General features: G+C 43.1%; 1 protein-coding gene across 1 annotated transcript in view; it reads left to right on the plus strand.

Annotated features, from left to right (window-relative positions):
* The window catches only part of LOC122789857 (cell wall protein DAN4-like), a 556,600-nt gene that overhangs the window by 497,023 nt on the left and 36,329 nt on the right, over window positions 1–23,248 (plus strand). Inside the window, exon 4 of the mRNA XM_044057291.1 lies at window positions 10,339–10,482. Coding sequence (XP_043913226.1) covers window positions 10,339–10,482 — 144 coding nt within the window. The remainder of the gene's footprint in view (window positions 1–10,338; window positions 10,483–23,248) is intronic.

Consider the following 23,248-nt stretch of genomic DNA (forward strand, 5'->3'; position numbering starts at 1 on the left):
TTTCTCAGTTTTTGTATTATCTGTTGTTTAGTCTCTTTCCACATATCTTTAGCTGCCGCACCAGAATCATTTTTAATCTGTACTCCTAAATATTTGATTTTATCTTGTCCCCATAAATATGGATATTGCTGAAGTAATTTGTGTGTGTACATAATTTGCTGCTGTTGCCTTTGTTTTAGCTTCATTAATTTTTTTATCTTGAAAAGATTTCAAACTGTCCTAAAATGTTCCACAGCACTAATGTCTCTCTGGTTTTGTCAGGTATAAAATATCTGCAAATAGCCAGATTTGCTTGACTACCATGCCAATTATATCATTGAATTTCTGAGTCCCTTATTTTGTTTGCTATTTGTTCTAAATATAGTGGAAATAACAAAAGGGAAAGAGGACACCCCTGCCTAGTTCCTCTGCTGAAGAAATAATTATCAGAAAGGACCCCACCCACTTTTTCACCTCCAATCCCTCATATATCCTCCTAATCAACCTTATATTTTTTTTCAGGAAATGCAGATGCTTCCATTGCCCTGCTCATAAAGTCCCAGCTTACTCTGTCAAATACTTTCTCTGCAACAAGACCCACAAACAATGGTATCTTACATTCTGCTTCCCTCTGGATCATCAGTGTTCTGGTAATGTCACACGTTTGTCTCCCCTCCATAAAACCACATTGCTCCATATCTATAAGTTTTGGCATTACGTATGTCATTCTTTCATCCATTATAGACATCATCACTTTATAATCATGGTTTAGTATTGAAATGGGTCTGTATGAAGCTGGTTCTGGTGGATCTTAACCCTGTTTAGGTATTGCAGCTTTCAATGCTTTCTTCCAGGATGTTGGAACCTTCCAGATATTTCATTTTTTTCCCTCCTAGCTGCCAAACGTCTACAGAAATACCATCTGTTCCTGGGGACTTTCCTGTAGATTGGTTATATGTCACAATTTTTTATCTCCTCTCCTCCTATCCTAACCATTAGTAATAGTCTCGCCTGTCTCTAACCTTGGCATATTAATTATTCCATAAACATTTCCATTTGTATTTCTTCTTGATTTCCATATTTGTCTGCTTTATACAAACTTTAATTTCCAAAATATTTCTAATGGCTCTACATAATCTCTTGTTAGCTTCATTGCTATAGTCTCCCTAAGCTTGAAAACGGCCCTTTCTACTTTCTGTTGCCTGAGTTAAGTTTTTGTGCTCTCCTGTTAGCAAAATACACTTGCTTAACAGCAATCTTTCTAAACTCGTGCATATTATCGAGGTTATCCCTTATTTTCTGCTTAGCATTCTGTAGGTGATCCTCTTGTTCTGTGAGATTCCCTCATTCTGCAATGCTTAAACATCTGGTAGTCCCTCTAAATAATTTACTTCCTGACCATAGTTTCCTTTCTTTTATTTTTGCTCTGTTTTTAAACTCCTCCTTAATTTTATCCCTCTCCCTAGATATGTTTTCAGAATAAATTTCTTTCCTGTCTAATAGCTCCCGAATAATCTCCACTACCCATTCCTTAAATTCCTGTCTTTTCAAAAGATGGGTGGGAAAGCACCAGTGCCTCATTTTTATTTCATTACTCTGTTTTTATTTTAGTTGTTATTGGCTCATGATCTGAAATGGCTATTGGGTGTATATCAAGACCTTCAATTGAATGCACGTGTTCCTGTGAAATGTAAATTCTACCTAACTTAGCCAAGTTTTTATATCTTGTGAATAATATAAATTCACATCTTCCATGCCAAATATTTTCATAAATTTCTTCAAAAATCTACCCTCCTTTGTTGTACTTTACTGAGTCCCCCTGACTCCTCTCCACTGTTGAAAATCACATTCCAATTCCCACCTATGAGTAATATTCTTCCCTGAAAACTGATCATTTCTCCCATAATTTTCTTAAGCTCCATTATAGCCATTTTAGCTGGAATATAAATACATGCTAACAACCACACTCTAGCCAATTCCTACAACCCGGATAGAAACTGTTTTATTCAAAACCTTTAAAATATCCAAGTATAAAAAAAGGAATCTAGTAACAATCCAAATAGGTCAAGCGCTTTCGTCATCAGACTTCATCAGAACATTTTACCATTGCTTTCTTACAGATTTATACAAGAAGCTGTCTCAATTAATCAACAATAATTAGTTCTTAAAGTGAAAGTGCCTAGGTATAATAACATTCAAATAATACAATATACCTTAGAAAAGAAAAAATATGTGCAAATGTAACTTTTTCTTAAAAGGAAGTATTTTTTCTTTTCTAAGGTATATTTTATTGTTTGAATGTTATTACACCTAGGCACTTTCACTTTAAGAACTAATTATTGTTGATTAATGGAGACAGCTTCTTGTATAAATCTGTAAGAAAGCAATGGTAAAATGTTCTGATGAAGTCTGATGAAAGTGCTTGACCTATTTGGATTGTTACTGGATTCTTTTTTATACTTGGATATTTTAAAGGTTTTGAATAAAACAGTTTCTATCTGGGTTGTAGGAATTGGCTACAGAGTGGTTGTTTTTATATTTATTAGTGGCATTTTCCACTCTTGCACCCTGCTGTTCTTGATAAATACGTACTAGTGTAATCCTCCTCCCTTGCCAGTAGCTCCCTAGTACTACAAATCTGCCATTATTATATATTTTTATCCTCTTCTATCACTGTTGGAGCTAGTCTTGCGATTAATACAAATACACCTTTTCCTTTGTCAGGTATTCTGCTGAATAACCATTCTAAAAATCTTTATCAAATTCACATGTTCAGTTCTTTGTGTCTCCTGTAACATAGCCATTTCCAGTCTTAGTTCTTCTTTTGGCTTTTCCCGGTTAGGGGTTGCCACAACGGAACTCCGGTCCGCTAATGATTGGCAGTAGATTTTTTTACGGGCGCTGAGGTGCCAGCTCAGCACCCAACCTTCAATGCCCATTCTACGCATGTCTTTTGAATGCCACTCAACCGCAGGGAGGACATGCAAACTCCACACAGAAGGCGCTCCCACCGAGAATTGAACGGGAGAACCTCTTGCTGTGAGGCAACAACGCTACTGCCACACCACCACGGCTTATAGCCATTTCCACTCTACATTTTTTAACTTAGTCAACTATGTTTTTTTTGTATTTATCTGAGACTGTTGACATTTAAAGACATTGCAGAAAGGACCATTGCATTAAAAAGTTAGTATTACAACCGTTTTTGTATAACACCTTTTTTGTTAAATGTCTTTACAACTTTCGTGTTGTATGCATACACTTTGACAGGTTGAACTTTTCTATAGTTTCTTGTCATAGGCATATGAGGCTACATCACATCTTACAAAATGTTTGATGTTAAGTTGTCAATCTCGCCTTCATTCTTGCTTGATGGTTCGGAGCCGATCCTCGGCTCCGACTCGGCACTTGCTTTAGCTCGAGAACTCCTTTTACCAGCTCGAGGCAGCCCCATATCCCATGATGCAAGGCAGTAAGTACCCAGATCTCAGGAGGTCTTCTTTTTGCCAGCTCCTGGTAAGTTGTTCACTTTTGTGATTTAAGCCCCTTTTTTAGTCAAAAAAACTATTTTATTGATAGTTTAAGTTATATTCTACCCTTTCTGACAGAATTTTCCTGTCTCCTTTAATTTTTTGTTAGTCAATTTTCCCTATCCCATCCCCCTGTTAGGGTGTGTGTGTTGGATTTTATAGAATACCTTTTGGTATTTGTGTAAGTTAATTTAGACTGGTGTTGTGTGTGTGTGTGTTGTTCTCAACACTATGTCTAGGAGAGGGTCTCGGGTTTTAAGAAGTGTGACTCGTGCTGTCAGAAGATGTCTCTGACAGACGGTCACACTTCTGTCTGGGCCCTCTTCACCTGCAGGACTCCTGTGCTATTTGTCACTCCTTCAGCCAGAGAGTCCTGCAGGAGAGTAATAAGTTGATTCTTAGGGGCCTTCTGCCGGAGGGCTCTCCGGCTAAGTCGGCTCCACCAAAATCAACTAAACCTGCCAAGGCCCAGGCTTCTGTTTCTAAGCCTGCGGCCTCGGCTCCGACTTCGTATTGAGTCGAGATCGTCGGCTGGAGCGATTCTGGATCCACAAAGCTCGCCGATGGCTATCGGTGCCGAATCTGTTGACCGCCGATGTCGGCTCCGATCGGTTCCGACACCCATGTGGCACAGGCATCGGTGTCTGCTCCGGCTCCGACACCGTTACTTTGGTGGCTGTATCGGCTCCGGCTGGAGCCGATATCGAGAACGTTCTGTCGGCTCCGAAGTCGGCACCGACAGGATCTGTAGTATCGGCTCCGGCGGCTCATTCCAGGAAGAGGTCGAGGTCTCCTTCCTTGGAGCCGATACTTCGGCTCGGCCCTCTTCTATCGAACGGAGCCATCGGAGCCGATCTTCAAGGTCATCCAGGTTGTCAGATCATGACCTAGAGAGTGGTCAGTAGATTACTCAAGTCACAGGTACTGGCCCAAATGCTACACAGTCCGTCTCAGCAGGCGACTGTTGGTCCACACCCGTTACAGTTCCTCCTTCAACTCTACCCCAGAGTTTGGAGTTGGAGTCTTCGGGCATGGTTACTGCTACGGCTGGAGGACGGATACCCCCTTCTGTTCCTTCAGCCTCTACTCTTATCTCCTCTTCCTTAGAGGGATTCGGTGGTCGGGCTTCCATGGTCTCCTCCGAGGGGGTGAGTGGCATCGGACCCTTGTCGAGCCCGCTCTTCCCCTTGGAGCCTCGGTGAGCTCGGCTCCGACATCTGCCTCGGAGACTTCCCTTCGGTGGTCGGGAGTTCCTAGCTCTTGAGCGAGTTCTCTCGGACCTGCCTGGGAGGGGAGCATTCGAGTAATGAAGAGTGTACTGGCCACTGGTATCAGTCAGCAATCTGTTCCCGTAGCTCCTCCCTCTATAGTACCTGTTGACATCTCTGCCACTTCTCTTGCTACAGGACCCAGAGATCCTCCGCCTCAGGTTTCCCCATTGGGAATTTCCCCTCTTCGAGGACTCTCCTGATGTTTGGGAGATCCTCCTAGGAAGAGGACTTGTAAGAGGAAGCATGTAGACTCCCGAGTCTGTCACCCGGATACTGACTTTGATGAGTCAGAGGGATCCCCTAGATCCCCTCTGAGGATGTCTCCTTCTCAGACATCCTAGAACTTCTGAAACAGAGGGAAACTGGCCCACCAACAATCCCTCTGAGGATGAGTCAGTATACCTAGAGGCGTTTGGATCTCGGCCCTCCACCTCCTGGGTGTCTCCGCCTTCGACCCCTTATGGTTATTGCACGAAGGCGTGGGCAGCTCCTGACTCTGTAGAGCCAGTCCCTAGGAGGCCTTCAAAATTTATCACTGCCCGGTGACAAACAATTCCTTACCAAGGGTGTCCCGCTGATGCCATGGTGGTGGCTGCGGCCACCAAAAGGAACTTGCAGATCCTTCCGTGCCTGTCCATCCTCCTAATAAGGACTCTAGGACCATGGATGAACGCGCAAGCGGATGTTTTCCTCAGCGACCTTTGCTATCGTCGCTGAATTATCTTTGTCACTTCACCAGACTCCAGAGATATCCTGAAGGAGCTGGGAGAAGTAGTTCAGGATCCTACAGCTGCAGGGGCTCAAGAAAGATTGCTCGCAGCTAGGAACCCTCAATTCCATTGCTAACTCCTCCATGCGGCTAATATCTTATGCTGCGGATGGAAGTAGCCGCAGAGCACAGGTGTGGCTCTTAGGCGCCAAGCCTGGATGCGGCTATGTGATTTTTGCGGATCCCTTTAAAGCGTCCTTCACAAATTCTCCCTTTGATGGGTCAGCTTTGTTTGGCCCTCAGGTGAAGGAAACCTTGACCAGGTGTGAGCAGGACGGCAAGACTCTTTCTGCTGTTGGAGTCTGTTTTTCCACCCCTTCTAGGCCTTATCCCAAAGGACAGAAGGGTGGGAAGATGTGGTTCCGTAAATCCCAAGGAGTCACGCCGGATTCACGTGGTCAGTTTACCCCTAGAGGCAGAGGGGTAACAACAACAGACGCCGCTCTAGAGGCAGAGGGGTCCGAAGAACCAGGGAAACAGGGAGCCTCTCTCTGATAAGCCTTTTCAGCATCCCTGAGGTGTTGCCCGGCTGTCCCTCCTTGGAGGCAGTCGGGGGAAGATTATCACTGTATCCAGAAGCCTGGCATTCCCTCACTCAAGACAGTTGGGTACAGTCGATCATATCCAAGGGTTACATAATTCCTTTCGAGGAAAGTCCCTTCCCCTCAAGTTCCCTTCCAGATGTACCACCCAGTCTAAGGGAGATTGCAGAGTTAGAAATCGCAAAACTACTGCAAAAAAGAGCCATTCAGCCAGTTACAATAGACCATTCAGAGCCCGGAATCTACTCAAGGTTCTTTTGGTCCCCAAAAGACGGGAGACTGGAGACCAATATTGGATCTCAGCAGACTCAACAAGTCTGTCAGGAAGACAAGATTCGAATGGTCACTCTTCAGTCAATTCTGCCCTTCTTACAGAAGGACAACTGGATGTGCTCAATAGATCTTCAGGATGCGTACTATCACATCAAAATTCACAGACGCTCCAGGAGATTTCTCCGCTTCGGCTGGGGTCCAGTCACTTCCAGTTCAGAGCCCTGCCCTTTGGTCTCACTACAGCCCCCAGAGTGTTCACCAAATGCATGGCAGTGGTCACGGCTCACCTGAAACGTCAAGGATTCCAGGTGTTTCCGAATCTCCACGACTGGCTCCTGTCAGCCACCACCAGGCATCAGCTTATACAAGCCAGGGATTACACAATAGACCTTTGTTCTCATTTAGGCATCTCAGTCAACCGAAAAGTCATCCTTATCGCCCTGCCAGTCTATTACCTTCATAGGCAAACTTAAACACTGTTAGGATGTCAGCTACCCTTACAGAACAAAGAGTTTCAGACATTCAGACTCATGTCAGGATCATTCTGGCCAGCAAGAAAGTACAGGCCAGAATGGTTCTAAAGGTATTAGGTCTCATGGCTGCGGCCATTACTCTTCTTCCCTGGCTCGATTCTACATGCGCCTCCTTCAGTGGATGCTGTTCACACAGTGGTCATACCAGCAGCTCCCAATGCGTCACCAGATTCTGGTGACACAAACATGCAAAGAACATCTTGCTTGGTGGATCACATCGTCTCAGGTTCACCAAGGCAGGTGCTTTGTACCTCCGTCCCCGATAGCCACTGTCACCACGGATGCCTCCCTGATCGGGTGGGGGTCATTATCAGGGCAGGATGGTTCATGGGGCGTGGCAACCGTTCGAGTACCATCTGCACATAAATGTCCTGGAGATGAGAGCAGTGCTTTTAACGTTGCAAGCCCTCAACGACTTTCTTCCCGTAGGGACAATTGCAGTCCACACAGACAACATGTCTGTAGTTTGGTATATCAACAAACAGGGCGGAACCAAGTCCTACCCCTTGTGTCGAGAAGCGCTCAGACTATGGCAATGGGCGATCTCCTCTCATCGGTTTCTGGTAGCAACGCATATCCTGGGAAAACCAACATTATAGCGGACAGATTGAGCAGAGATATTCTCATGCCTCACGAGTGGTCTCTCAAGCAATCCATAGCGGAAGAGATTTTTCTGGAATGGGGTCGTCCATCTTGGGATCTTTTGGCTACTTCCCACAACAGCAAATGTCCACCCTTCTTCAGCCTCTTCCTCTATCAGGCCATCCCCAGAGGCGCTCTGACCCAGGATTGGCCCCAGGGACTTCTTTATGCCTTCCCTCCATTTCCTCTGATCCCTCAGGTGATCCAGAAAGCTACCGTTTTGAGAGCCAAATTGATTCTCATTGCCTCTTACTGGCCTCGACAAGTTTGGTTCCCGTTCCTCCATCACCTTTTGGTGCAGCCGTGGCATCTGGACCCAGTGCCAGATCTACTGATTCACCAATCCGGTCAGCTGCACCGGTCAATCCCTTCTCTCAACCTCACAGCATGGTTGCTCCACTTCCTTCCTTAGCCAGGCTTCCTTTGATCTCTAACCCAGTTAGAGACATCATAGTAGCTTCACTAAAATCCTCTACCAGGAGGATTTACACAAGCAAATGGAAACGTTTCTCTTATTGGGCTAAGGCCCAAAATATTGATCCTTTTACTGCCCCTGTTCAGGCAGTTCTGGACTTCTTAGCAGAGATTTTTCATGCAGGCTCCTCTTCGTCCACAGTCAGAGTTCAGTTGGCTGCTATTTCTAATTTTCATGTCTGGATAGCAGATCATAATATTATGTCCCATAGGCTCTGCAGGGCCTTCTTGAAAGGAATTTTCCTACTAAAGCCTCCAATCAGGAATCCTCCTCCTCAGTGGGATCTAAATTTAGTGCTGACATCCTTGATTCTTCCCCCCTTCGAGCCAGCTGTTTCTTGTTCCCTGAAATATCTTTCTTGGAAAACTTTATTCCTAGTGGCTATTACATCTGCCAGGAGGGTGTCTGAACTTCATGCTCTTTCGGTTCGACCCCTATTTGATTTTTCACAAAGACAGAGTATCTTTGAGAACTAATCCATCCTTTTTACCTAAGGTCGCTTCAAAAACAATCTGAATCAATCCATTGATCTCCTGTATTTTTCCTAACTATTCAGATAGAGCTGAACAAAGCTACATTATCTTGGCGTCCACCGTCAGCTTAGATATTATTTGGACAGAACAAAAAATTTAGAAAATCTGATCAACTTTTGTTTCCTATGCGGATAATAAAAAGGCCTTCCTGTTTCTAAAGTGACTTTGTCCAGATGGCTTTCTTGGTCATCACTGAAATTTATCGATCAGGGGAAAACAGCTGTGCTCAAAACCTAAAGCACATTCAACTAGGAGTTTAGCTACTTCTACAGCTTTTCAAGCTAGACTTCCTTTGGACACTATTTGTGCAGCGGCCACTTGGGCCACTCCTCACACTTTTGTTTCCCATTACAAATTGGACTTGGCCTCCAGGGACAGAGCCAGTTTTGGCTCTACAGTCCTCAAGAGTTTGTTCCATTGAGCCACCCAGGATAGAGGTGCTAGGGGGCGGTCCCATCAAGCAAGAATGAAGGCGAGATTGACAACTTAACATTAAGTTATGTACCTACCATAACGTTCCATGTTAGTTGTCTTCTCTCGCCTTCTTTCTTGCGACCCTCCCTCCTTCCCCCTGGCCTGGACAGACCTTGTATAAGAAACTATTATGTTAAGACCATTCAGACCTGGTCCTTTTTCCATCTGTAAGTTTCTTCTTCCTTTGGGAAGTATTTTATGCTTGGTGTTATTGCCCTTTGTCAACAAACGAGATCTGGGTACTTACTGCCTTGCATCATGGGATATGGGGCTGCCTCGAGCTGGTAAAAGGAGTTCTCGAGCTAAAGCAAGTGCCGAGTCGGAGCCGAGGATCGGCTCCGAACCATCAAGCAAGAAAGAAGGCGAGAGAAGACAACTAACATGGAACGTTATGGTAGGTACATAACTTCTTATTTTATTAAAAGCTCACATTACGCCTTCAAATACTGAAGTTTTACTGTCCTAATAGGAACAAAAGTCCCAAACTGACACCCACCCTCACAGACTTCAGTTAACCTAAAAGAAAGGTTAAGCATGCTAAGATGCATAGTGCTGTTTGTGCTTCTACTAAGTTCTAATTGGTTTTGTCTTTTCTTTATAGCCATCCCAGCTTGGAAAACTCCTGAATGCTTTCAGATAACATTGTCATAGCCAATTTTGGTTATAATTTTTTTTCTCTCACAATCTACACTAGCTTGTGGCCAGTTTCCCTTTATCAGATTGTCTCCATGGAGATGCAAGAACCAGGCAGACAGTTTTTCTTTGTCAGATTGTTTCCATGGAAAGATGACCAGCTGCAAAATTGCTACTGAGCATACATGCATTTGCTAGAAAAAAAAGCCTGATAATATTCAATACTTTTCATTTACTTACTTTTTCAATGCAGTGCCTACATTTCTTAAAATTGAACAAGAAAGAGAGAAGGGAGGAAAAAAACAGCAGCACCTGTTTACAATACCCATTACACTAAAAAAAAAAAAAAAAAAAAATACTTTTATAGCATGCAAAGGAAAATCAGTCAGTAACTGAGTCTTCTAAGATCATCTGATGGGGTCAGGTCTTGCATGAATCTTTTGAGTCTAAATTTCTCCTTGCAGATGTGCAAGCAGAAGTGAAGTAGTTATCTACCCCATCTTGGCATGCAGAAAACTTGGCAGCTTTGTTGGGTGCATCTAATGATGACGCGTTGATGCCTAATTTTGATTCATTATAAGTCTTTGTATAGTCATTATAGTCCATAGCAGTAAAACTAGCAGGTTGAGTAAGTCCTTAAATACTTTTGGAAGTATTGAGTGTTTGTGTTTTTTTCCTGTTTAGGAACGAAATCAGTGCTCAGTTCAAAGCCCATTCATATAACTGGGCGTTCTTCACGGCTCTCTTTCCAACCTGTGAAAAATCCATCTGAAGAGAAATTGTCTTCATCACATCTACCTAGCATAGATGACCGTAAATCTTCAAATGGTAAATCTTAATCCTAGCTAACTATATCAGTATGATCTAGTGTACATTGTACTATGGATATTGACTGACAAAGCTTTTCCTGTTTATTATTGATACCTCATGGTCCATCACAGATGTATAGACTCCAGCCAAAAGAAGTGTTTAAAGAACAATACAGAAATTCATTTTGTGCTTTACTTTCTTCTTGAAACTTATCTGATGTCTGTCTTCATCAATCCTGTGGATTCTTTGTTCTGACCTCTGAACTGACTCAGCCATTGCCAAGCTAAAGCTCCTCACACCCTACTCATGCTACCTCTCTCCTCCCAGATACCTCAGATCTCATTTGCCATGCATCACACAGCATTGTGGTCCAGTTCGAGTTCCTGTGTGGGTTTTTCAGTGCTTACACAAGTGTTCTCCAGTGGACATTCATTTCAGTGGTTCCTTGTGCACCCACCTCTGAATCATCCTATAAGACTGTCTCAGGTGTGCAGAAATTCTCTATCATGATGGCTTCATGACACCCAAGATCATTCGTTCTTCCTACTCCTGTCGCAACACTGACCATGGACACCTCCCAGCTGTCATGGGGGCATTATCTGAGACTGTTCATGACATGTGGACTCCCCAGGAGATCAACCTGCATATCAACGTCCTAGAGATAAGGACGGTGCTTTGAGTGTTGCAAGCACTTCACACTCTCCTCCCTCTAGGGACAGTTGTGATTCAAACTGACATGTCTGTTATGTGGTACATCAGCAAAAAAGGTGGAACCAGATCTTACCCCATTTGTGAAAAAGCACAGAGTGCGGTAATGGGCTCTCTACCAACTGCTTTCTAAATGCAATGAACAGTCCGGGGGAGCATCACATACTGCCAGGCTCAGCAGTCTCTTATTGATGTTTCACGAGTGGTCTCAGTGGCAAACAGGATTTTCCTCAAATAGGGTCAACCTTGCTGTGATCTTTGCTTCTCCCTTCAACAAAAAATGCAGCAGGTACTTTACCCTGATCCCTCCACAGGGACAGTCACCAAGAGATGCTCTAGTCCATGCTTGCCCCCACCCCCCCAGCAAGTCTGCTTTATACATTCCCACCTGTTCCTCTGATCCCCAAATTTCTTCTGAAAGCATTTGGGTTGAAAAGCAAACTGATCCTCATTGCTCCCTTTTGGCCTCAAGTCTGATTCACCTTCCTGTGGTCTCATCTGATTTGCTGTCCATGGATGCTGGAACCCTTTCCAGGTCTTCTTTCTCACCCCTCAGGGCAACTCCATCTAGATCTTCACAACTTGAAGTTAACCACATGGTTTTTCAATTCCGATGATGGCTAGACAGTGCGGGCCTTCTTCCCCTGTTCAGAGGATTCTGATTTCCTCCCATAAGACCTCTACCAGGATGATTTATAAAACTAAGTGGAAAAGGTTTTACATTTGTGCCCAGCAGCATTACATTTACCCACTCACAGCACCCATTCTGGCAGTTTTGGATTTCCTGGCTAGTCTGTATTATCTTGGGGGCCAGTTTTTCTACTGTCAAGTTCAGTTGTCAGCCATTTCTAATTCCATATTGGACAAAATGCTGAATCCTTAGGTTCTTCTTGGCTTTGCAAAGCTTTGCTCAGAGATATATTTCTTCTGTGTCCCCATATCAGTGATCCTACTCCTCTATGGGATCTCATGTTGGTTCTCCAAGCTCTGACCTTACCTTCATTTGAACTGGCTGCAAAGGCAGATTTAAAATTTTGTCCTGGAAAACTGCTTTCTTAGTAGCCATTACTTCTGCCAAAAGGATGTCAGAGCTTCAAGCCTCATCTTCCAAATTTCCCTATCTTATTTTTCATAAAGACAGAGTTACTCTATGTACTAATCCCTCTTTCTTACTGAAGGTCACTTGAATAAATACGATTAATAACTCCATTAACTTAACTGTGTTCTGCCCAAATTTTCAGAATAAGGGAGAATATATGTTGCACCTCTTAAATGTTAAGACAATTGCACTTCTATTTGGATAGAGCAAAATTTTTCAGAAAATCTGGCCAACTGTTTGTGGCTTTCTCAGATTCCGAAAAAGGGAAAGCTGTTGTCAAAGCAACCATTGCTCTGTAGTTGCGGGATTGTATTTCTTATGTTTATTCGTTGAACAATGTTCCTTTACCTAGGCAAGTCAGAGCTCATTCCACGAGATCCATAGCCATGTCTCAGGCTTTTTGGTCTAGGGTTTCTTTGGAAAACATTTGTGGGGCTGCTTCATGGGCAAGTTCTCACTTCTATTTTTGCATTACAAACTTGATATCTCCAGGAGTAGAGCTGCTTTTGGTGCTGCAGTACTACGGGATATCCTTCCATGAGGCCAACCAGATCTGTGTAGATGGGGACTCTGTCCCACAGGTTTGATGAACACTGAACAGACATCAGGTAAAGAAGTTATGTTGTACTCACCATAATGTTGATCTGTGTTGTCTGCTTCAGTCTTCATCAACCTTCCCTCCCTTCTTCCTTCCTTGTATCTGAAGGACCTAATGGATAGTACTAGGAACCTTTGTTTCTGTATCGAGCTCCTGAGCATCCTTTAAGCTCTCTTACTAAAATAATGTATATCTTTACGCTGGAAAGATTAGCAAACTCAATCTGAGGTATCTGGACGGAGTGAGGGAGTATGGGTAGGGTGGGAGGAGCTGTATCTTGGAAGCTTTAGCTTGCTAAAAGCTGAGTCTGTTCTGAGGTCAGAACCAAGAACCCACAGGCTTGATGAGGACTAAAGCAGATAATACAGATGGAATGTTATGGTGAGTACACAACTTTTTTGTAGTAGAACTGTACTGTACTTTAAAGTGAACATGCTAGGTGTCTGTAAAGGAAGTGTACAGAAGTTTAGTATGTGCTCATAATCGGATAATGTTGCCTGAAATGCATACTGAGATGTACCATCTAAATCTTCCTCTGTATTTGAGATTGTGACAACTGCATGTAAGACTCAAGACTGTATTATTGAGGTTTCCTTATTTATATATCTGAATGCACATATGAAAAAACAGACACTCCAGCACAACTGGGGTATAGTCAAGCACCCATATCTTCAAATAAAATGGTTGTAGCTTACATATTTGTGCACTTGAGCTCTATTTTGAGAACACAGAAATAAAGTAACCTGCTTACAGTGATTCTGCAGACCAAAGTCCAGCATTTGCAAATACCTGATCTACTAACTTGGTGGTATGTATTTTGTATATCTGGCTGCCCAGGTCATTGCTACTTTTGTCTGCTTATGTACACACTTGTATTCAGTTTAATGTTGCAAGCAGTATAGAGGCTGCTGGTAAGTGATGCAAAACTTAAATTTTTATCCATAAATTTGTTCAGCTTATGTACACTGCTTTCCTTGCAATCCTATAAAATGCATCTCGAGTCCTTCAGATTTTAGTAAAGGCAGACATTTTGAATAAATATTCATTTTTCACTGTTCAGGACTAGTCAGCTGCTGTAGAATGCACAAGTTTTTGTTACAGTTGCCCCATTTCTATGCAGTTGGATCGTTTGACAACGGCTCATTTGAATATGGAACTTTCACCTCAAATGAAGCCTGCAAAATCTGTTTTTCACTGTATGTAGTCTGTAGGGCACAGAGTATGGCCTTGGAGTCCAAAGTTCATTGGGATATGTTTTTCAGGGTTTTTTTTGTCTCATCTAGTAATTGTGCTTTCTTTAATGATATAAACTTTATTTAGTAACTGAAGACCACAAACATGAAGGCAATGCTTTCCATGTTGTGAGTTCTTTCTTTGCTATTAGTTTTAAGATGCTGAAATTATGGAGCACTGCTTCTGTAGTGTGAAGCTGAAGATTGTCCAATTTCAAACCGCATCATTTGTTTGAATCAGACTTAGATGGTTGGTTTTGTTTTTTCAGATTCTTTGGAGGCATTGGCTCTGAATAAATTGCCTCTGCTGAGCTTTCTTAACCTCCGTACTTGAGATCTAATTATCTTTAACCTGTGATCATTATCATTTGCAGAAGAATCTTTCTCTGGTACAGCTCAGGTCTACTCGTTTGACTTTTGAACCCTGCAAAAGAAATGTAAATCTGTACTTGTATACATCCGTCATTTGTAACTGCTGGCAGTACTCCTGTTCCTGTCGTTCCAAGTTCTGGAAAAAGAGTTAAGACTAGAACCCATTTCTCCTTTAACAGGCCACAGTATGGTATGTAAGCGGATTAGACAGTGCATGCACAACACAGAATGAAGGTCTTACAGTGGACCATAGTGGCTTCTTGACAGCTGCTTTCATCTGGGGGAAGGGAAGGTGCTTGTAGACATCCTAAACTGGATTGCCATTTTCCCTCTTAGAACTCAGAACATGAGTAATTTTGCCTAGTCAGGATGTTAGATAAGGTGCAACACAAATTAATCTGTCCATCACATGGGAAGGGTAGGGAGAGGAGGCTGTATTCTTCCATTCTGCTAAATTCAACAGGAAAAAGGTTAATTGATTGTAGACGCTATTTCCTCCATGGTATCTTCCCCAGTTGCTTCTGGTTCTGTGCCTTAATGAAAAATTCAGCTAACGTTCATGACTTTGGTCAACCTTTAACTGAGGACTGTGTTGTCAGGCTCTAATGTTCTTTTAAGTGTGGGAAGTTATCCCACTGAAAGGTATGGAAGTTCTTTGGGGTGGGTTGCCAGTTGTATTCACTTAAACTAAACTCCATGCTTAGATGCTTTGTTCTCACTGAATAAAGGTTGATGTGATCAAAGCTGCCCGAATGCCTTCCATTTATCAAATTTATACTGCTAAGTGAAGAGCATATATCTGTCTGGACAAAAAAAGTTTGTGTTCCACACTCAACTGGCTTGAAGATAATAGGCTTACTGACTGACCTGCCAAAAGCACTTGTTTGGCTTGAGCCTGCTATTAGGTGCTCAGGATGTGTTTGACAGCTCTGCATCATGGCCTTGTGGTTAGCAAAACTGTGGCACAATAGTTAGTCCATTCTAAGTTTTTAGCAGCTTTGAACTTTTTCTGGATGATAAGTTTTTTGAGGCCATCATATCCATACCATTGGATTTCTGAGTTTCATGCCTTCATTTGGAAGGTATCCTGTTTGGTCTTTTACAGCATTCATATGCCTCTTTAGGATCAACTCCCGTTACTCTCAAAAGCATCACCAAAATTGCCCTTAAAGAAAACAATTTGTCTCCGTCTCTCCAGGAGCAGAATACAGGGTATAATGACCTTTCATACTTTGGACTCAGCACAGGCTATACCTGAAGATGGTACTTGAAATTAAGAACATTGAAGAGCAGTGTTCTCGTTAGCTTGACTTATGCAGTTACTTTCCACTGTGACTTTTATGGTAATGTTACATTTTGCTCTCTAACAGTTGGAAAATGCTTCTTTCAAATGCTGTTGCACCAGGAGTGTGGCTGGTTTCTAGTTTTTGCTACGGAAATGTCCTCATTGCAGATACATTTGTATCATAACCAGTGAGTGTTTCCATCTTCAACCTTTTTTGCATGCCCCCCCCCCCCAATAGTTGGGCCTCCATTAGCACCTGACTATTTTTGGACCGTTGCCTTCTGAGCACTTAGCCTTTGCCTTTAGGACTTCTTCCTACTCCAGACCCAGAAAAGGTTTATTTTGATCCTTATTCCATTTCTCCACAGCAGAAGGCCTCTTAAGTGTAATATAAATATCAGGAGTTCTCCACGGTCTGCGGTAAGGAATCTTCTTTTTTTTTCATTTCAGCTACATTTCTTTGGTATTCCCAATGAGAGAAGACTATAAAGATGGATAGACAACTGCAGCACAGTTAATAGCAAGTTGATCTTAGTGCTGAGTCCAGGTGTTGACCATGAGGAAGTCACTAAGGACTGTCTTGAGTTTTTGCTGAAAGACTGCTGCATGCATGCTGTTATTTACAGAGCATCCTAGGTAGAGATCATAAGGTTAATTATTGCTTTACAATTCTGAATGTATGTAATCTTTCAGAGGCATGTGTGTCATCCTGGCCAAACTTCAGACTATCAGATGCCATCAGAATGGAGCTAGTCTCCTCCTTTCACTGAGGTTATTACAGATGTAATTGTAAACATCAAAGTACACAAATCTTGAACAACTAACAATCAATCCCAACAGATCAAAAGCCAAAACACTGAAGAAAATAAAAACACCCCTATTAATTATAAATACCAACTCCAAGATTGCTGTACAGTGGGGAAAGGGCAAATTCCTTGAACCGCATTTTGTACAATCTTGCATTGACTTAACACCAGCAGAAGTAATCAAGTGAATTTCGATCACTTGTGCCAGTTCTAAACATTCGTGATAACGAGCGCTAAATTTGTGTGGAGTGTTATCCGTCATTACAATACTATATTTTTTTATATAACTACTGGAAATGTTTGATCATTAGTACCTCTATTCGTTTCAGTTTGGGGGAAAATATTTCATTTGGGTGCAGAATCTTTCACTGAAGTGACTTTTTTTTTTCGAGAGTGAAAAAGCAGGTACATCTGATAAGTAAGTACCGTCTTTTTCAGCATGAGATCCACGGTACAATGGTGATGAGGGCATATGCCCTTTCTCCACTGTAGTGGCTCGAAGAGTTGGTATACAAGTTAACAGGAGATGTGCAGGGGTGTGAGGGGAAGCAGTTTGTTACAAAAAAATTGAGTTATCTGATGCTATCTGTGTCCTTATTCATCACAGATGGTTCTGGGGTCCAACCTCATATCTGAGCCAGCAACTTCAGACAGATCCAGAGCCTGCTATCTGTGTCCTTATTCATCACATGATGTCTTACCCTTCTAGCGATAACAGTCCCAGAATCTGCTTATCCCTCTTGACTCTTGTCATCTCTGCCTTCCAGATAGTTCTTCAGCTCTTTACTAATTGCTATACACAACTTCACTTCTGGTTGATAAAAATATGCCTGACCTGTGTATAAGACCAAAGGGGCTGAAACATTTTCACTGCTTGCATCTTATCCATAACCATATAGGAAAGCTTCCATTTTCTCAGTTTTTGTATTATCTGTTTAGTCTCTTTCCACATATCTTTAGCTGCCGCACCAGAATCATTTTTAATCTGTACTCCTAAATATTTGATTTTATCTTGTCCCCATAAATATGGATATTGCTGAAGTAATTTGTGTGTGTACATAATTTGCTGCTGTTGCCTTTGTTTTAGCTTCATTAATTTTTTTATCTTGAAAAGATTTCAAACTGTCCTAAAATGTTCCACAGCACTAATGTCTCTCTCTGGTTTTGTCAGGTATAAAATATCTGCAAATAGCCAGATTTTCTTGACTACCATGCCAATTATATCATTGAATTTCTGAGTCCCTTATTTTGTTTGCTATTTGTTCTAAATATAGTGGAAATAACAAAAGGGAAAGAGGACACCCCTGCCTAGTTCCTCTGCTGAAGAAATAATTATCAGAAAGGACCCCACCTACTTTTTCACCTCCAATCCCTCATATATCCTCCTAATCAACCTTATATTTTTTTTCAGGAAATGCAGATGCTTCCATTGCCCTGCTCATAAAGTCCCAGCTTACTCTGTCAAATACTTTCTCTGCAACAAGACCCACAAACAATGGTATCTTACATTCTGCTTCCCTCTGGATCATCAGTGTTCTGGTAATGTCACACGTTTGTCTCCCCTCCATAAAACCACATTGCTCCATATCTATAAGTTTTTGCATTACGTATGTCATTCTTTCATCCATTATAGACATCATCACTTTATAATCATGGTTTAGTATTGAAATGGGTCTGTATGAAGCTGGTTCTGGTGGATCTTAACCCTGTTTAGGTATTGCAGCTTTCAATGCTTTCTTCCAGGATGTTGGAACCTTCCAGATATTTCATTTTTTTCCCTCCTAGCTGCCAAACGTCTACAGGAATACCATCTGTTCCTGGGGACTTTCCTGTAGATTGGTTATATGTCACAATTTTTTATCTCCTCTCCTCCTATCCTAACCATTAGTAATAGTCTCGCTTGCCTCTAACCTTGGCATATTAATTATTCCATAAACATTTCCATTTGTATTTCTTCTTGATTTCCATATTTGTCTGCTTTATACAAACTTTAATTTCCAAAATATTTCTAATGGCTCTACATAATCTCTTGTTACCTTCATTGCTATAGTCTCCCTAAGCTTGGCTTCTACTTTCTGTTGCCTGAGTTAAGTTTTGTGCTCTCCTGTTAGCAAAATACACTTGCAAATCTTTCTAAACTCGTGCATCTGGTTATCCCTTATTTTCTGCTTAGCATTCTGCAGGTGATCCTCTTGTTCTGTGAGATTCCCTCATTCTGCAATGCTTAAACATCTGGTAGTCCCTCTAAATAATTTACTTCCTGTCCATAGTTTCCTTTCTTTTATTTTGCTCTGTTTTAAACTCCTCCTTAATTTTATCCCTCTCCTAGATATGTTTTCAGAATAAATTTCTTTCCTGTCTAATAGCTCCCGAATAATCTCCACTACCCATTCCTTAAATTCCTGTCTTTTCAAAAGATGGGTGGGAAAGCACCAGTGCCTCATTTTTATTTCATTACTCTGTTTTTATTTTAGTTGTTATTGGCTCATGATCTGAAATGGCTATTGGGTGTATATCAAGACCTTCAATTGAATGCACGTGTTCCTGTGAAATGTAAATTCTACCTACTTAGAGTTTTTATATCTTGTGAATAATATAAATTCACATCTTCCATGCCAAATATTTTCATAAATTTCTTCAAAAATCTACCCTCCTTTGTTTACTTACTGAGTCCCCTGACTCCTCTCCACTGTTGAAAATCACATTCCAATTCCCACCTATGAGTAATATTCTTCCCTGAAAACTGATCATTTCTCCCATAATTTTCTTAAGCTCCATTTTAGCTGGAATATAAATACATGCTAACACACTCTAGCCAATTCCTACAACCGGATCTGTTTTATTCAAAACCAAATATCCAAGTATAAAAGGAATCTAGTAACAATCCAAAGTCAAGCGCTTTAGTCATCAGACTTCATCAGAACTTTTTCTTTGCTTTACAGATTTATAAATGTCTCTTAATCAACAATATGGTTCTTAAAGTATATTGGTATTCTTTCCAAGGAATTTAGCAAGGAAAGTATGTGATTCACTGAAAATCTATAAGGTAGCTGATGTTCTGATAAAAAAGTGCCTCTGTTAGATTCTTTATACTTGGATATTTTAAAGGTTTTGAATAAACAGTTTCTATCTGGAGTTGTAGGAATTCTACAGAGTGTTGTTTTTATTATGTGGCATTTTCCACTCTTGCACCCTGCTGTTCTTGATAAATGCGTTGCTGTAATCCTCCTCCCTTGCCAGTAGCTCCTAGTACTACAAATCTGCCATTATTATATATTTTATCCTCTTCTATCACTGTTGGAGCTAGTCTGCGATTAATAAATACACCTTTTCCTTTGTCAGGTATTCTGCTGAATAACCATTCTAAAATCTTTATCAAATTCACATGTTCAGTTCTTTTGTCTCCTGTAGCCATTTCAGTCTTAGTTCTTCTTTTGGCTTTTCCGGTTAGTTGCCGGAACTCGGTCCGCTAATGATTGGCAGTCACGGGTGCTGAGGTGCCAGCTCAGCACCTTCAATGCCCATTCTCATGTCTTTTGAATGCCACTCAACCGCGGGAGGACATGCTCCACACAGAAGGCGCTCCCGAGGTGAAGAGAACCTGCTGTGAGGCAACAACGCAGCTCACACCACACCATTTTTCACTCTACATTTTAACTTAGTCAACTATGTTTTTGTATTTATCTGAGACTGTTGACATTTAAAGACATTGCAGAAAGGACCATTGCATTAAAATTACAGTTTTTTAAGCATGAGTCTTACAACTTTTATGCATACTTTGACAGGTTGAACTTTTCTATAGTTTCTTGTCATAGGCGAGGCTACATCACATCTTACAAAATGTTTGATGTTGTGTCAATCGCCTTCATTCTTGCTTGATGGTTAGCGATCCTTGCTCTCTCGAGAACTCCTTTACCAGCTCGAGGCAGCCCCATATCCCATGATGCAAGGCAGTAAGTACCCAGATCTCGTTTGCCGCGGAGGTCTTCTTTTGCCAGCTCCTGGTAAGTTGTTCACTTTTGTGATTTAAGCCCCTTTTTTTTAGTAGTTAGTATATTAACTTTCTGACAGAATTTTCCTGTCTCCTTTAATTTTTGTTAGTCAATTTTCCCTATCCCATCCCCCTGTTAGGGTGTGTGTGTTGGATTTTATAGAATACCTTTGGTATTTGTGTAGTTTTAGACTGGTGTTGTGTGTGTGTGTGTGTTCTCAACACTATGTCGAGGAGAGGGTCTCGGGTTTTAAGAAGTGTGACTCGTGCTGTCAGAAGATGTCTCTGACAGGCGGTCACTTCTTCTAACCTCTTCACCTGCAGGACTCCTGTGCTATTTGTCACTCCTTCAGCCAGAGAGTCCTGCAGGAATGATCTTAGGGGCCGGAGGGCTCTCCGGCTGTCGGCTCCACCAAAATCAACTCCTGCCAAGGCCCAGGCTTCTGTTTCTAAGCCTGCGGCCTCGGCCTCGACTTCGTATTAGTGGATCGCTCCTGGAGCCGATTCTGGATCCCTTTCGCCGATGGCTATCGGTGCCGATCCCGCCGGCTCCGATCGGTTCCGACACCCATAGGCATCGGTGTCTCGATCTCCGACACCGTTACTTTGGTGGCTGTATCGGCTCCGGCTGGAGCCGATACATCGAGCTTCTGTCGGCTCCGAAGTCGGCTCCGACAGGATCTATATCGGCTCCGATGGCTCATTCCAGGAAGAGGTCAGGTCTCCTTCCTTGGAGCCGATACTTTCGCCTTCCTCTTCTGAACGGAGCCATCGGAGCCGATCTTCAAGGTCATCCAGGTTGTCAGATCATGACCTAGAGAGTGGTCAGTAGATTACTCAAGTCACAGGTACTGGCCCAAATGCTACACAGTCCGTCTCAGCAGGCGACTGTTGGTCCACCCGTTACAGTTCCTCCTTCAACTCTACCCCAGAGTTTGGAGTTGGAGTCTTCGGGCATGGTTACTTTACGGCTGGAGGGGATACCCCTTCTGTTCCTTCAGCCTCTACTCTTATCTCCTCTTCCTTAGAGGGATTCGGTGGTCGGGCTTCCATGGTCTCCTCCGAGGGGTGAGTGGCATCGGACCCTTGTCCGGAGCCCCTTCTGAGCATCTGCCTCGGAGACTTCCCTTCGGTGGTCCCTGGGGTTCCTAGCTCTTGGGCGGGTTCTCTCGGACCTGCCTGGGAGGAGCATTCGAGGTGATGAAGAGTGTACTGGCCACTGGTATCAGTCAGCAGTCTGTTCCCGTAGCTCCTCCCTCTAGTACCTGTTGACATCTCTGCCACTTCTCTTGCTACAGGACCCAGAGATCCTCCACCTCAGGTTTCCCCATTGGGAATTTCCCCTCTTCCGAGGATTCTCCTGATGTTTGGAGATCCTCCTAGGAAGAGGACTTGTAGAGAAGCATGTAGACTCCCGAGTCTGTCACTTCGGATACTGACTTTGATGAGTCAGAGGGATCCCCTAGATCCCCCTCTGAGGATGTCTCCTTCTCAGACATCCTAGAACTTCTGAAACAGAGGGAAACTGGCCCACCAACAATCCCTCTGAGGATGAGTCAGTATACCTAGGCGTTTGGATCTCGGCCCTCCACCTCCTGGGTGTCTCCGCCTTCGACCCCTTATGCAGGTTATTGCCGAAGGCGTGGGCAGCTCCTGACTCTGTAGAGCCAGTCCCTAGGAGGCCTTCAAAATTTATCACTGCCCAGTGACAAACAATTCCTTCCCCTAAGGGTGTCCCGCTGATGCCATGGTGGTGGCTGCGGCCACCAAAGGAACTTGCAGATCCTTCCGTGCCGTCCATCCTCCTAATAAGGACTCTAGGACCATGGATAGTGCGGCAAGCGGATGTTTTCCTCAGCGACCTTTGCTATCGTTAGCTGAATTATCTTTGTCACTTCACCAGACTCCAGAGATATCCTGAAGGAGCTGGGAGAAGTAGTTCAGGATCCTACAGCTGCAGGGGCTCAAGAAAAGATTGCTTGCAGCTAGGAACCCTCAATTCCATTGCTCCTCCATGCGGCTAATATCTTATGCTGCGGATGGGCGAGTAGAGCAGCACAGGTTAGGCGCCAAGCCTGGATGCGGCTATGTGATTCTGGATCCTTTAAAGCGTCCTTCACAAATTCTCCCTTTGATGGCTCAGCTTTGTTTGGCCCTCAGGTGAAGGAAACCTTGTCCAGGTGTGAGCAGGGCGGCAAGACTCTTTCTGCTGTTGGAGTCAGTTTTTCCACCCCTTAGGCCTTATCCCAAAGGACAGAAGGGTGGGAAGATGTGGTTCAGTTCCCAAGGAGTCACGCGGTTCACGTGGTCAGTTTACCCCTAGAGGCAGAGGGGTAACAACAACAGGCGCGCTCTAGAGGCAGAGGGGGTCCGAAGAACCAGGGAAACAGGGAGCCTCTCTCTGATAAGCCCTTTCAGCATCCCTGAGGTGTTGCCCGGCTGTCCCTCCTTGGAGGCAGTGGGAAGATTGTCCTGTGCCCAGAGGCTGGCATTCCCTCACTCGAAGACAGATGGGTACAGTGGAATCATATCCAAAGGGTACATAATTCCTTTGGGAAAGTCCCTTCCCCTCAAGTTCCTTCCAGATGCTTACCCACCGGTCTAAGGGACATTGCAGGAATTGATAGCAAAACTGCCTGCAAGAAGCCATTCAGCCAGTTACAATATGGAGCCATTCCAGGCCGAGAATCTAC

The sequence above is a fragment of the Protopterus annectens genome, chromosome 15.part0 (assembly GCF_019279795.1).
Source record: "Protopterus annectens isolate FY-2018-M chromosome 15.part0, PAN1.0, whole genome shotgun sequence".
NCBI lineage: Eukaryota > Metazoa > Chordata > Ceratodontiformes > Protopteridae > Protopterus > Protopterus annectens.